Source organism: Somniosus microcephalus, chromosome 14, assembly GCF_052327205.1.
Source record: "Somniosus microcephalus isolate GS21.2 chromosome 14, FLI_Smic_1.0, whole genome shotgun sequence".
Lineage (NCBI taxonomy): Eukaryota > Metazoa > Chordata > Chondrichthyes > Squaliformes > Somniosidae > Somniosus > Somniosus microcephalus.
The window spans coordinates 122,440,074-122,454,584 of NC_141000.1; the positions used below are offsets into that span (position 1 = coordinate 122,440,074).

At 48.2% G+C, this 14,511-nt stretch overlaps 1 protein-coding gene across 4 annotated transcripts in view; it reads left to right on the top strand.

Annotated features, from left to right (window-relative positions):
- The first annotated feature begins 1,115 nt into the window (after window positions 1-1,115).
- Window positions 1,116-14,511, top strand: part of LOC147107887 (E3 ubiquitin/ISG15 ligase TRIM25-like) — a 36,864-nt gene continuing 23,468 nt past the window's right edge. Inside the window, exons 1-5 of one of the 4 annotated variants that reach the window (XM_086007267.1) lie at window positions 1,121-1,793; window positions 7,820-7,915; window positions 10,324-10,554; window positions 12,561-12,583; window positions 14,328-14,450. In XM_086007267.1, coding sequence (XP_085863393.1) covers window positions 1,242-1,793; window positions 7,820-7,915; window positions 10,324-10,554; window positions 12,561-12,583; window positions 14,328-14,450 — 1,025 coding nt within the window. In that variant the 5' untranslated portion in view covers window positions 1,121-1,241. Of the gene's footprint in view, window positions 1,794-7,819; window positions 7,916-10,323; window positions 10,555-12,560; window positions 12,588-14,327; window positions 14,451-14,511 lie in introns of those variants that run through there. The other 3 variants (XM_086007266.1, XM_086007265.1, XM_086007268.1) reach the window with 3 other exon arrangements.

Sequence of the window (14,511 nt, forward strand, 5' to 3'; positions counted from 1 at the left end):
ATTAACAATCTCTTCAAAACTTTTCTCCATTGGTTTAGCTGGGGTAATTAAATTCCGTAATAGGCCGTACGTTCTCGCGCCCATCAAATTTAATAATACCGACGCCTTCTTTCCATCGGCCACCTCATTTGCCTTGCAGTACACTTCAATTCTTTCCACACACGTGGTCCAGTCTTCTACCTCGTTGTCGAAAGCAGTGATACTGCCACTCTTCGGCATCTTGGGTGGTTTAAAATGGCGCCTCCCGCACTTTTTCTTCTTCCCCGATGGATTAAAATGGCGCCTCCCGCGCTTTTTCTTCTTCCCCGATGGATTAAAATGGCGCCTCCCGCGCTTTTCCTTCTTCCCCAATGGAATAAAATGGCGCCTCCCGCGCTTTTCCTTCTTCCCCTTGCTGCCACGCTGCTCCTAGCATTCTACAGGTTAATGGCGGCGACCCGCAGCTTCGGCACGTCTCACTTTTCCTTCCCCTCGTTTTATTTTCTCTACGCTGCCCGGTTCTTGAGCACCGACCGCGCCCTTTGCGCTCCACCCTCTCTCTCTCTCTCTCTTTCTCTCTTTTCCTCCCGACGACGCTGCACGGCCCCTTTGCAGAGCCGCTCGATCGAGCTCGAGCCCGCCGCAGTCCGGAAGGGTCAGCGCACTACCTGCTACCAGCACGATTTGCTGGAACACCTTGACTGGGGAGCCAAGCCCAGCTCTCCACAGCCTCCCCTGCAATTCTCCGAACTCCGATGGATCCCTGGGCGGTTGCCCGCGGTCGACGCCCGTTGCTCTGACTTCGACCTCCAAGAAGCTTCTTTTCAGGGAAAGAACCCCGTGAGGTGATGCAGTACTGCAGGTGAGTTCGAACCTGCTCGTCGCCAGTGTAGTGTCCACGTATCAATAATACACGGACTGCAGGAGAACAATAATAACAGGTATTTACTGAACAGAGGGTAAGCTTAAACTGAAAGTACAGAAGCCTGCTTTGGCTTTATATACAGGTGTGGTCACTGCTGGTACTTTCAGTATAAAGTCAGTTCTCTCTTAAAGGTATATACACAACAGGAGTTAAAATCAGTCCTCTTGCATTTTTACTGCTCAACTAGTGCAGAATTGAAAGGGTTAAACTTCAGCCAAATCCTGAAACTGAAAGCAAATATTTTCCCTCCGTCCAGGCTGTTTTTTCTTTGACTTCCGGCTCTGCTTATGCCATTCTCTCTGGGCTGTGTAACTTATCTCTCTCAAGGGTCGGAAGAATGGAAGCCGGAGCTTTTGCAGAGGAGTTGACCTGTGCTGTGTGTCTCCAGGTGTACCAGGACCCTGTCATACTGCCCTGCCAGCACAGTTTCTGCTTGAAATGCATCAGTGATGTTTGGGCATGTGCAGCAGAAATTAACTGTCCTCAGTGTCGCAGGAAATTCAACAGCAGGCCCAGTCTGCAGAAAAACTTCACTCTGCGTAACATAGTGGAGAAATACAACCAGTCCCAGACTGCTGCTGAACGTACCCCTGTTCTGTGTGAGTACTGCATCGAGAGTCCGTCTCCAGCTGTGAAGACTTGTCTCAAATGCGAAACCTCTTTTTGTTCGCTTCATTTAAAACCACATTTGACAAAGGAGACTTACAAAGACCACACCCTGATCGAGCCTATAGCTGACCTTACAACGAGGCAGTGCCTGGATCATAAGAAAGTTTTTGAGTTCTACTGTGAAGAGGATGAAGCGTGTGTGTGTATATCATGTACAGTAATAGGGAAGCACAAATCCCACACTCTGCTGAGTCTGGATCAGGCAGAAGCTAAAATCAAGGTGAGACTTTTTTTTGAGAAGCTAGCTAAAGGGCCAAGGTCTATATTGCAGGTCACTATCCGGATTGAGACGAGTAAATGAAATTATAAAAGGAGGACAATCGGCTGGGGGCTCCGGGGCGGTCGGGAAACCCGGGAGAACAGGTTTCCCGCAAACCCTGCCGAATTCAATGGCAGGGCCTGTTTTGAATGGGAAGCCTCTGTTTCCCCACCCGCATCAGCCAGAGAGAGGCTGGTTGGCTCTGGCGGGTAGGCCTGCGGCACTGGGCCACACTGAGATCGCTTGCTGGCCGAGGGGCAGCCGGAGCAGCGTGAGGGAGGGGCACCGTTAGAAGATTGGGGCCGGGTGCAGCACGGGGGGGGGTATGGGCTAGAGGCCTGTGGGGGGTTATGGGCTAGAGGCCTGGGGGGGGTGGTGGTATGGGCTAGAGGCCTGGGGGGGGGGGGGGTGGTATGGGCTAGAGGCCGGGGGGGGGTGGTATGGGCTAGAGGCCGGGGGGGGGTGGTATGGGCTAGAGGCCTGGGGGGGGGTATGGGCTAGAGGCCTGGGGGGGGGTATGGGCTAGAGGCCTGGGGGGGGGTATGGGCTAGAGGCCGGGGGGGGGTGGTATGGGCTAGAGGCCTGGGGGGGGGGTATGGGCTAGAGGCCTGGGGGGGGGGTGGGGGTATGGGCTAGAGGCCTGGGGGAGGGGGGGTATGGGCTAGAGGCCTGGGGGAGGGGGGGTATGGGCTAGAGGCCTGGGGGAGGGGGGGTATGGGCTAGAGGCCTGGGAGGGGGGGTATGGGCTAGAGGCCTGGGGGGGGGGGGTATGGGCTAGAGGCCTGGGGGGGGGGTTATGGGCTAGAGGCCTGGGGGGGGGGGGTATGGGCTAGAGGCCTGGGGGGGGGGAGGGGGGGTATGGGAGGTATGGGCTAGAGGGGTGGGGGGGGGGAAAGGGAGGTATGGGCTAGAGGCCTGGGGGGAGGGGGGGTATGGGCTAGAGGCCTGGGGGGGGAGGGGGGGGGTATGGGCTAGAGGCCTGGGGGGGGGTGGGAGGTATGGGCTAGAGGGGTGGGGGGGGGTGGGAGGTATGGGCTAGAGGGGTGGGGGGGGTGGGAGGTATGGGCTAGAGGGGTGGGGGGGGTGGGAGGTATGGGCTAGAGGGGTGGGGGGGGGAAGGGAGGTATGGGCTAGAGGCCTGGGGGTGGGGTATGGGCTGGGGGGGTGGGGTATGGGCTAGAGGCCTGGGGGAGGGGGGTATGGGCTAGAGGCCTGGGGGCAATCGGAGGTCTCATCAGGGTTCTCGGATCGCGAGTGGTGGGTTAGGTAGCGATCCTGGATTCAGGACATCAGTGTACAGACACTTATCTCCTCGGTTCCAAAGTCCTCGCCTTCCATTAGCTAGGGGGTTTCCCGAGGCGTGCAAAACCCAACCAGCCACAGTTAAATTCAAAATGGAGGGTTTTTTTTAATTTTAAAATTGAACATTTTACAGTAAATCACATTTACAGAGCTCATTCAGCTCTTTGTACTAAGTCACAAGCCCTCATGCCTGCAAGGCAGGGGCCACAGTCTCTCCAAGCTTCTTGGTCGTCTTCACTTGTTCATCCGGATAGCGGGTCTCCAGGAATTCACACAGATGAGGGTCAGTGCTCCCCGTGGAGGGTTTGTGCCGATCTGGCAGACTCTGGTTGGCATTCTTCTCCATCTGCAGGGCTCTCTGCATCACCGAGCGGAGCCTCCCGCTCTCCCGACCCAACAGGTGGACTGTTTTATAAAAAAAAAGCTTAAAAAAAGCGCTAGATTAATATTTAAAACTTATCAATTTAAATTATAATCACCCCGGCCGGGGTGACGATGCACTCAAGTCCCCAAAGCAGAGGCTTCCAGCCTCATTATAATGGCCCAGAACTTGGTGTCGGGGGCTTGCTGCGCGTGCAAGCCCCCGATGTGCAGTCACCCTGCGCGCCGACATCTGAAACCTGGCCCGCAGTGGATTTCCTGTCAGTGGCCCGGTTCTGATGTCGGCGCGCTGTGCTAACCTGACCCAGCGGTGTAGTTAGTGCGATGTGCTGGCTGGGATCAGGTGAGCACTGTACAGCCAATCAGGGGAGGGGAAACTTCATTCATAAGTTTGAGAGTAAGAACTGTCAAACTCATGAAAAGTACGGCACCCCAAAACACTACTTAAACTTTAAATAAAATTTTTAAAAAACATCCCAATCATTAAATTAAGTATAAATAAGTTTAAAAAAATAATTTAAACAATTTTTTTTTTTGAAAAAAATAATTTTTTAATAAAAAGGGTCTAAAACTAAACTTATTGTAGATTCTTTAAAATAATAAACCTGTTGGGGGAAAAAAAAATTCTAAATTGCACTAAAACACCACTTACCTGTAAAAATAAATACTTACGTGTGCTTTTTACAAGCGTAAAGACCGGAGGCCTTTAGACATGCGCAAATCCCCCAAAACAGAGGAAATCCAAGACGCACGCGCTGCCCCCTACAGCGCACACGCTAGCCTCTTCACCTCTTGGGTTAGAGGAGAGGAAATGCCGGTTTTCAGCGCATGCGCTGTGCATGCTGAAAACCGGCATTTCCTCCGGCCAAACGCGTGAGTACCCCTTCCGTACTCACGTGTTTGGGGAGGAATTTCTGCCCCAATATTTAAATGCGGACCCCCTCCTGGGAGCGGATTGGCTGCCTGCCCCCCCCCCCACCCCTCCTGCCTCCGTTAAAGCCAGAAGTTGGCAGGTTGGAGGCGGGTTCAGGTCGGGATTCAGAATTTTTACATTTTAACTAGCCCAACCCAACTGCTTTTTTAGGTTAAAAATCCCCTTTAGTTCTAAGAATTTAAGAGTTACACAATTAAAGATGAATCAGAATTTTTAAAGATACTGATGTTGCAGTTAATTGCGGGTTAGTAGTCCAGTATTTTCTTGCTGACACTGGCTTCTTTTTCATTGGCCTTGCTTGTTCTCCGTTCTCTGTAGCAGTGTAGCGAGAGGGCAGGCTGTCTGGCCACTGGGAGTATGTGTGACAGTGGCCCATGCTGACTGTTTCTCCACTCTGCATGGCATCTCCTGCCGATGAGCTGGCACTCCATGGCACAGGTCAATGGATCTCCAAAATAATGTTCCACCAAGCGATACTGTGTTGATCTGAACAGGAGATGAGCAAACATCAGAGATGGAAAGGGAAATGGTATGCATGGTAGAGAATCAGGAACTGGATGTAAAAACTGTGATTCGCTCTGTGTCTGTAACAAGATGGAATTCATTTTTCTAAAAATTTGTTGGTGTGACTCTTTGTGACCCTATTTGTTGATAATCATAAAGTAAAAAAGACTTGCATTTATATAACGCCTTTCACGGCCTCAGGGTGTTCTAAAGCACAGACATTGAAGTACTTTTGAAGTGTAGTCACTGTTGTAATGTTGGAAACGCGGCAGCTAATTTGCGCACAGCAAGCTCCCAAAAACAGCAATGTGATAATGACCAGGTAATCTGTGTTTTTAAAGTAATGTTGATTGAAGGATAAATATTAATTCCAAAACCTAGATTAACCAGTTTACAACCAGTTTAATGTGTGTAATAGTGAAAAGCAACAAGCCTCGATTTATACAGACCAGTAAGAACATAGGAGCAGGAGTAGGCCATTCGGCCCTGCGAGCCTGCTCCGCCATTCAATGAGATCATGGCTGATCTTCTGCCTCAATTCCATTCACCGGCCCTATCGCCATATCCCTTGATGCCCTTTACTAGTCAGAAATCTATCGACTTCTGTTTTGAATACACCCAATGACTGAGCCTCCACAGCCCTCTGGGGTAGAGAATTCCAAAGATTCACCACCCTCTGTGTGAAGAAATTTCTTCTCATCTCAGTCCTGAATGGCCTACCCTTTATCTTGAGGTTGTGGGCCCTGGTTCTAGACTCCCCAGCTAAAGGAAACATTCTCCCAGCATCCATCCTATCAAGCCCTGTAATAATTTTATATGCTTCAATGAGATCCCCTCTCATCTGAATTCAAGAGAATACAGGCCGAGTTTACTCAATCTCTTCTCATACGACAGTCCTGCCATCCTAGGAATCAATCTCGTGAACCTCCATTGCACTCCCTCTATTGCAAGTATATCCTTCCTTGGGTAAGGAGACCAAAATTGTACACGGTACTCCAGGTGTGGTCTCACCAAGGCCCTGTATAATTGGAGTAAGACTTCTTTACTCCTGTACTCAAATCCTCTTGTAATGAAGGCCAGCATACCATTTGCCTTCCTAATGGCTTGCTGCATCTGCACATTCACTTTCAGTGACTCATGTACAAGGACACCCAGGTCCCTTTGAGCATCTGCATTCCCCAATCTTTTGCCATTTAGGAAATACTCTGCCTTTCTGTTTTTTCTACCAAAGTGGATAACTTCACATTTATCCACATTATATTCCATCTGCCATGTTCTCGCCCACTCACTGAGCCTGTCGAGATCCCTTTTTAAGCCTCTTTACATCCTCTTCACAACTGACACTGCTGCCTAGCTTTGTATAGGGTAGCACGGTGGCATAGTGGTTAGCACTGTTGCCTCACAGCGCCAGGGACCCGGATTCAAATCCGGCCTCGGGTGACTGTCTGTGTGGAGTTTGCACATTCTCCCCATGTTTGCGTGGGTTTCCTCCGGGTGCTCCGGTTTCCTCCCACAGTCCAAAGATGTGCGGGTTAGGTTGATTGGCCATGATAAAAATTGGCCCTTAGTGTTAGGGGGGATTAAATATGTGGGGTTACGGGGATAGGGCTTGGGTGGGATGGCTGTCGGTATAGGGACCGGGTGCTAGGGTTTGGATGATCAGCCATGATCTCGTTGAATGGCGGAGCAGGGCCGAATGGCCTACTCCTGCTCCTTGTTTCTATGTATCATCAGCAAATTTGGAAATGTTACATTTAGTCCTCTCATCCAAATCATTGATATAGATTGTGAATAGCCGGGGCATAAGCATCGATCCTTGCGGTACCCCACTAGTCACAGCCTGCCATCCTGAAAAAGACCCGTTTATCCCTACTCTTTGTTTTCTGTCTGTTAACCAATTCTCAATCCATGCTAGTATATTACCCCCAATTCCATGTGCCCTAATTTTGGTCACCAACCTCTTGTGTGGGACCTTATCGAAGGTCTTCTGAAAATCCAAATGCACCACATCTGCCGGTTCCCCTTTGTCTACTCCACTAGTTACATCCTCAAAGAACTCCAATAGGTTTGTTAAACAGGATTTCCCTTTCATAAATCTATGTTGACTCTGCCCAATCTTACTACAGGTGTATTAGTTTCTAAGTGCCCAGTTATTGCATCCTTTATACAGGAAACTTTGTGATATCCGGGACCGGCGTGTTGCCGATCTATCAAAACTGCCGGACATACAAAGTTAATGTTGAAGCATACGGAGGTTTTCATCTCCGTATCTGACAACAAACACTGTTGCTTAGCAACAGCTTCTAAAGAATCGGCTGCAGCTGCAAGCGTCTGTAGCTGAAGCTGTTGCTATAGCTACAGACCTTGCAGTGGCTGACTGGGGGGGGGGGGGGAAAAGAATGAGACCTAAAAAAACTTACAGAAAACGGCTCCTGATTTTTGCCGTTAGATCGAGTATTCCGGACATACAACCTCCGGATAAACCAAAGTTTCCTGTAATAGATTCCAGCATTTTCATAACTACTGCTGTGAGGCTAACAGGTCTGTAGTTCCCTGTTTTCTCTCTCCCTCCTTTCTTAAATAGCGGGGTTACATTTGCTATCCTCCAATCTGCAGGAACCATTCCAGAATCTATAGAATTTTGGAAGATGACAACCAATGTATCTATCATCCCAATGGCCACCTTTCAAAACCCTAGGATGTAGGTCATCCGGTCCTTGGGATTTATCGACTTTTAGTCCCATTCATTTTGCTATTACTGTTTTTTCACTAATAATTTCTTTAAGTCCCTGAACCACTTTCTATAGCCAGTCCTGCAACTGAATCATTTTCTTTTTAAATTCCTTCTGGGAATTGCTTTTTATAGGAGAAATTGAAGAAAGAAGTTGAGAACCTTCATAGTGTTCAGAACAATTGTTCAATCCAACAACAAGATTTGAAGAAATCAGAAACAGAAATCAAGGTAGAGAAAACTGTGTGTAACTAGATTTAGAAAGGATTTCCCTCAGAGCTGCATAAACCTCAAACAGTCCTTGTAAATCAGGCTGGTCCTGTTGGAACGTGTCACTGATAACGCCGAGTTCCCCATGTGTTTGACGTGGGGGTGAGCTGCTCCTCTCCACCCACACAGAATGTTACATCACTGGTCACCTGTGTTCTCTGAAACTGTCTCGACCAAAAGCCTGATTTGAAAGGTGATGTGGTTGCTAAGGAATATGTTACTTAGGCCCTGAGCCCATGGAGGGACAGAAATGTTTTCCACCATTGGGGTGTAATCCGGCTCCACCTAGATTCGGCCCTGCTTACTCTGGCTGGCTAATTTCTAGTTCGGGGTGGGGGTTAGGGCCATTCATCCTCCCACCTCGTGGGGGTGTGTACGGTGACGCTCCCAGGAATTCCACCCAGTATGTCTTTCTCAGATCTCAAGGGAATTGATGTCAGCTGCGAGAAAACATGAGTCCCCCACTAAAACCCCAGGAAAGGCCCAAAAAGTCTTGACACGAGAGGGAGTCATTTACCTTGGGCAAATGTCCTGAGGAGAAGAATTGACAGCTTACAGGAGCCCTAGTAAAACTGGTTAATGGGAATCAGGGGGAAAACTCTCCAATGGCTGGAGTCATACCTCGCACAAAGGAAGATGGTTGTGGTGATTGAAGGTCAATCATCACAGCCCCAGGTCATCGCTGCAGGAGTTCCTCAGGGCAGTGTCCTAGGCCCAACCATCTTCAGCTGCTTCATCAATGACCTTCCCTCCAACATAAGGTCAGAAGTGGGGATGTTCACTGATGACTGCACAGTGTTCAGTGCCATTCACAACTTCTCAGATAATGAAGCAGTCCATGCCCGCATGCAACAAGACCTGGACGACGTTCAGGCTTGGGCTGATAAGTGGCAAGTAACATTCGCGCCACACACGTGCCAGACAATGACTATCACCAACAAGCGAGAGTCTAACCTCCGCCCCTTGACATTCAACGGCATTACCATCGCCGAATCCCCCACCATCAACATCCTGGGAGTCACAATTGACCAGAAACTTAACTGGACCAGCCACATAAATACTGTGGCAACAAGAGCAGGTCAGAGGCTGGGTATTCTGCAGCGAGTGTCTCACCTCCTGACTCCCCAAAGCCTTTCCACCATTTACAAGGCACAAGTCAGGAGTCGGCACCTCTAATGTCCTTCTACAGGTGCAGGCAGCATGCCCGACCACTTGAATAACACCATCCACTGGATTTGGGATAGGGATCTGCACTAATGCACCCGTTAATATTTTTGGGGGCCCATTCAAAATTCCGTGCATGCTCGGTTTTTTCAATTTAAAAGCTGGCTCACTGGCTGTGCGGGACCTGCAGAGCCCTGCGCGGCTGTGCAGCTTAATGGGAATGTTGATCTGCAGCTTCGACTTCGCCGGTAGGTGGTTGGGCTCCGTCACACTTGTACTTGGTGGAGCAGGATGCCCAGAATTTCAGGCTCCACACCCTGCCCCAACCCCCACTCCTATTTATACAGGGAACAGCAAGCTGCTGGAAGTGTGTTACAAGGCTGTGACACACTCCAGGGGTTTCTATCATTATAAACTGTTCTCTTTTTGATCTTGGGGTTTAAATCTTCACCTGAAACCTGATACAGAAATGTGTGGCTGTCAGTGTGGTTTTACACGGGCTCTTCCTGTTTCTGTCACGTCCCTGTCATTTTGTACTTTAACATCCCTGTCCTGGGATTCAGCTTTAATGCAGAGGAAAAACTGGGAATATTCCAGTCTGTTCTAACCAAATGTGATTCTCAGCAGGTACAAAACAAATTACTAGCCACATAAATGCCGTGGCTACTAGACCGGGTCAGAGTGTCTGTGTTCTGCAGTGAGTGACTCACTTCCTGACTCCCCAAAGCCTTTCCACCATCTACAAGGCACAAGTCAGGAGTGTGATGGAATACTCTCCACTTGCCTGGATGAGTGCAGCTCCAACACCACTCGAGAATCTCGGCACTATCCAGTACAAAGCAGCCTGCTTGATCAGCAGCCCATCCACTGGCTTAAACATCCACACCCTCCACCACTGTGGCTGCAGTGTGTATAATCTACCATCACCTTCAAGTTCCCCTCCAAGTCACACACCGCCCTGATTTGGAAATATATCGCCGTTCCTTCATCGTCGCTGGCTCAAAATCCTGAAACTCCCTACCTAACAGCACTGTGGGAGTACCTTCAACACATGGACTGCAACGGTTCAAGAAGGCCCACCCCACCAGGGCAAGTAATTACTAATAAAAAGAATAATTGCCCTACACCTATACAGTGCCTGTGTTCACAGGGTAACAGCTCTGTGTAAAGGCAGCTTGTAATGAGAATGTGGGTTGGATTTTTAGACACGCACCAATGAGCTGAAAGGAAACCTGTCGAAGAAGTTCTCTGAATGGAGGAAACAGTTGGTAGATGATGAAAAGTACGCACTGAAACTGATCAACGAGGAGGAGCTTCGAGCGCTCTCACAGATTAGGAACTGTTCAGAATCACTGGCAAAAAAGATGGAACAGATTCAATTAATAGCTGATGAAGCACAGGAACAACTGCAAAGGGATTGTCTCTCCTTTATTCAGGTACACTTTACTTTTCCAATTATCACCCTCTTGTGAACCATTGCTGACTGCTTCCACAGCCACCAGCAGCCCTTCAGTGTCTTCCTCGAGTGACCATTCTGAATGCATCTGTCAGTGGGCTAGTGAACTGTGGAGGGTTTCACAGCCGAACCCAACTCGGTTCTCACAACAGATAATGAATGGGAATTCTGGCTTACTTATCCCCGCTAGCACAGGGATGCTGAGGCCAAATATTACATGCTGGCCTAGAAATTTGGGCGCATCCATTTTTGGTCGGGGGCATGTGGGTGGAAGGTTACAAACCCTGCGCCTGAATGGCGAGGTCTGAGGCGCTCCCGATATTAAGCCTCGGGCCTCATTTCAATGGAGGCGGTGTGGCGCTAAGAGCCGTCCGGCAAAGGGGAAACCAAGATCAGGCCGTTCCTCGTGTCGCAGCGGCCCTCGGGTAAATGAAGGCTGGGTGGGGAGTGGGAGCTGGGGTGATGGAGAAACAGAAGCCGGAGAGGCAGATCGGAAGCTGGCAGGTGGGAGGAACCCGTCCTTTGGCAGAGGGGGGCGATCAGTGTCTGGGAGGGGGCAGGGGATACGATTGGGGGCCGGTTCGTGGGGCTCGGTAGCTGGGGGGCAGGGGAGCGGCTCGCGTACTCTGGACTCCTGCTCCACATTCAGGTAAGTATATGGGCCTTCCTGCCGATTCGGCACATGGTGAGTGAAACACTCGGGCATTTGCAAACCGAGAACGGGTCCTACAAGACGTGCAGGACACTAATTTGAAAAAATTATTTTCCCCTTTAAATGTTCCCAATTTGCGCTCCCGATGAAGGTGCAACCACCTTATCCAATATGGTGTGCAGCACACTTCTGGACTGAAATGTGCGCACGCTGCCTGCCCACCATACTGAAGCATAGGAGACCGTTCAGCCGTGCAACTGAATCTCTCGGCCACTCTCTGCTACTTTGGCTGAGATCAGCTACCGGCACATAGACAGGAAATCATAGAATCATGCAGCACAGAAGGTGACCATTTGGCCCACTTCCCTGCTCTTTCTGCATTGTGCTGCATATTTTTTCTTTTTTAGTATTTACCCAATTCCCTTTTGAAAGTTACTATTGAATCTCTTAAAGGGGTCATACACCCAAGAAATAATTAAAGGGAACCTTACCTGCGGGCCCTTCGCTTCTTCCTTGAATGGTGGCCCAACCAGTCTCTCTTCACACCACCCTCCTCCACATGGATGAACAACTTTTCCTTTAACTCCACTCACTTCCTCCAGCACCTCATCTTTCTACTCGCCACTCAGCATTGAGTTTAGCAACAACAGACCTTAACCACCATTCCAGTTTTCTGTCAGAAAGCAGGTGCTGGCAATGTAGGAGGGGTGTAACAGGACTCGGGACATGGGAGAGGTTGTGGCGGGTTGGTGCTCAGTATGGGGATCCCCTATTGGATCATGGCCGGCAGGATGGTCTCACCCCTGGTTTCTATCCGCCTTTCTTATCTGCCACTCTCTCGGGCCAGTTTTCCATGCTTCCCTCCGCTATTCGTCCACTATTCACACATCCTCTGCGTCTCGTATATGGCTTTAATTTCTCTTATCGTGTCTCCTTGTGTCATATGCTATCATCACTTCTGTCATTTTACCACCTCCTGTTCTCTACCTAACCACTTTGCAGATCATCCTTTTTCTTTTCTTGTGTATGTGGTCATTTCCACCGCCCTCCTCCCCACACCCGTTCCCTGGTTCTGTCTCTCCTTATAAGCTGTTCATCTGTAACGTTCCGAGGACCTGAAATGTTTTTATGTTAATTATTTGCACATTGTTGCTGCCCCCAGCATTGCTGCTGGCTCACACCTGCCTCAGAATGTCCTGTGGAGAAATGTCGCATTATTCAATTACTGTGACTCACTCTACCTGCTCTCAGACCCTCAACTCTTTACGTTGAATCTCATTCCCTTTGTTTTATTCGATTGTGTGTTGAATGATGTCCTCTCTTTTTATTCACAGGATTCTAAGCAACTCCTTTCCAGGTAAGTTTTCTTCAGTTATATAGTGAGTGCTGCTGCTGGGGAACCTTCATTAGTATCTGGGAGATGAGTTAAAGGAGGAAACCTGGGTTAGAACCAGGCCTACCTGTAATGACATTGCTAACTACTAGATGGAGTACTGACCATGGGGATACAACAGATGGTTTGATTTTTTCTTCTTGACTGAATTAAACCTTGTTCACTGTTGAATAAAACTGTTCTTGGGAATTGTAGCTTGAACAAAAATGGATAATTTCCTGAATATCCAGAAAAAAAATTTCAGCCACTTATAAACCGATATCGAGATGTTAAATTTGCTACATGTGAGATGCACCACTTCTGCTGTGCCTCTAGTAGTGCCTGGATAGTTTTCCCCATTATTAAGTGAGCAGCTACTCGTGGTCACAGGCTCCTAGTCATGTTCCACTTCTTACCAGTATGTGAAGCTTAAGTCCTCAAGAGCTAGACCACCATTATATAGACAGGTACATGGTTCTAACGTTCTAATCTTTCTCTGGGATAACAGTTGGTTGCTTCTATTATGTTAGCCCCTTTGGAGTGTATTTTCCCCCCAATTTTTTTATGTCCTTTTGGCCTGCTGGACCCAAGCCTTTCAGGAGTTTCAACAGCAAATTATTATTATTTAAATGGAGACTACAAAACGCTGCAGTACAGAGGGATCTGGGGGTCCTCGTACATGAAACACAAAAGGTTAGCATGCAGGTACAGCAAGCAATTAGGAAGGAAATTAGGTAGGGAATTCCATGCAGTGACTCAGTGACGATGAAGGAACTGTGATATACATCCGCCAGGTGTGTGACTTGGAGGTAACGCTGTTCCCACAATATTGTAATTACTCGCAATGGGGATCCAGGCCCAGCCACGCACCAAACCTTTATTCATCAATTTGTACAATATTATTGAATTACATCAACATACAGGAAACTTTCTGGTATCCGGCACTGACGGGACCGAGCTGGTGCCGGTCGATCAACACTGCCAGAAAAACGAGTGCTAATGTTAAAACATACGGAGCTTCTGAGCTCCGTCTGAAGCAACAAACCCTGTTGCCTCAAAACAGTCGACGCAGCTTGCAAGCGTCTCTGTAGCTAAGCAACAGCTTCAGCTAGACGCTCGCAGAGCCACGAATGGAGAAAAAAAGCAACGAAAAGTAAAAAAAGTTATCTGAACCGACTCCTGAATTTTGCCGGTGGATAGAGCATTCCGGATATTTAAACGAAAGTTTCCTGTATCTCTATTTTTACTCACTTCTTTAAATTCACCTGCCCAAGTTCTAGAATCTGGACTGTTCCCGCTGCACAGCTGCTTTCCAGAACATTCCAGACCGAGGCTCCGGGACCTTCCCTTGCACCCATTTGGTGTCTTCACATTCTTTTTTGAATTTGGAAATATTCATTTAATCATTAACATTTTCATATAATTTTTAAAAAATTGATTCATCACTATTTACTCATTAATTTATATCATTCTTAGATTTTCAATTCCTAAATATCTGTTCATTTTATTTTACACACATATTGAACTGTACTCGGTTGCAATTCATTTTGAAAATGATAATTTTAACATTCTACTTTGTCCCATTACATAACATCATTTCTATATTTTCTTTATAACATTTCATTAATTAATCATTTCCACATTTTACTCAATTATTTGGTAAATCATTTTCAATTTTTCATTCATTCTTTATTCTAGCTAACAGTATTCATTATTTCTATCATTTTAGATTTTCACCATTTTCAGTTTTCCAAGATACCGTGGCACCACATGCGAATGATCCCTTCACGGCATTTAACTGGCATGCAGCCAGGGAAATGAATTATCAGCGACAGGTCCAGAAGGACCCCAGGTACATGTGACTGACAACTTATATCCTCCGACTCACCATAAGCAATGCCAAGGGATATCAA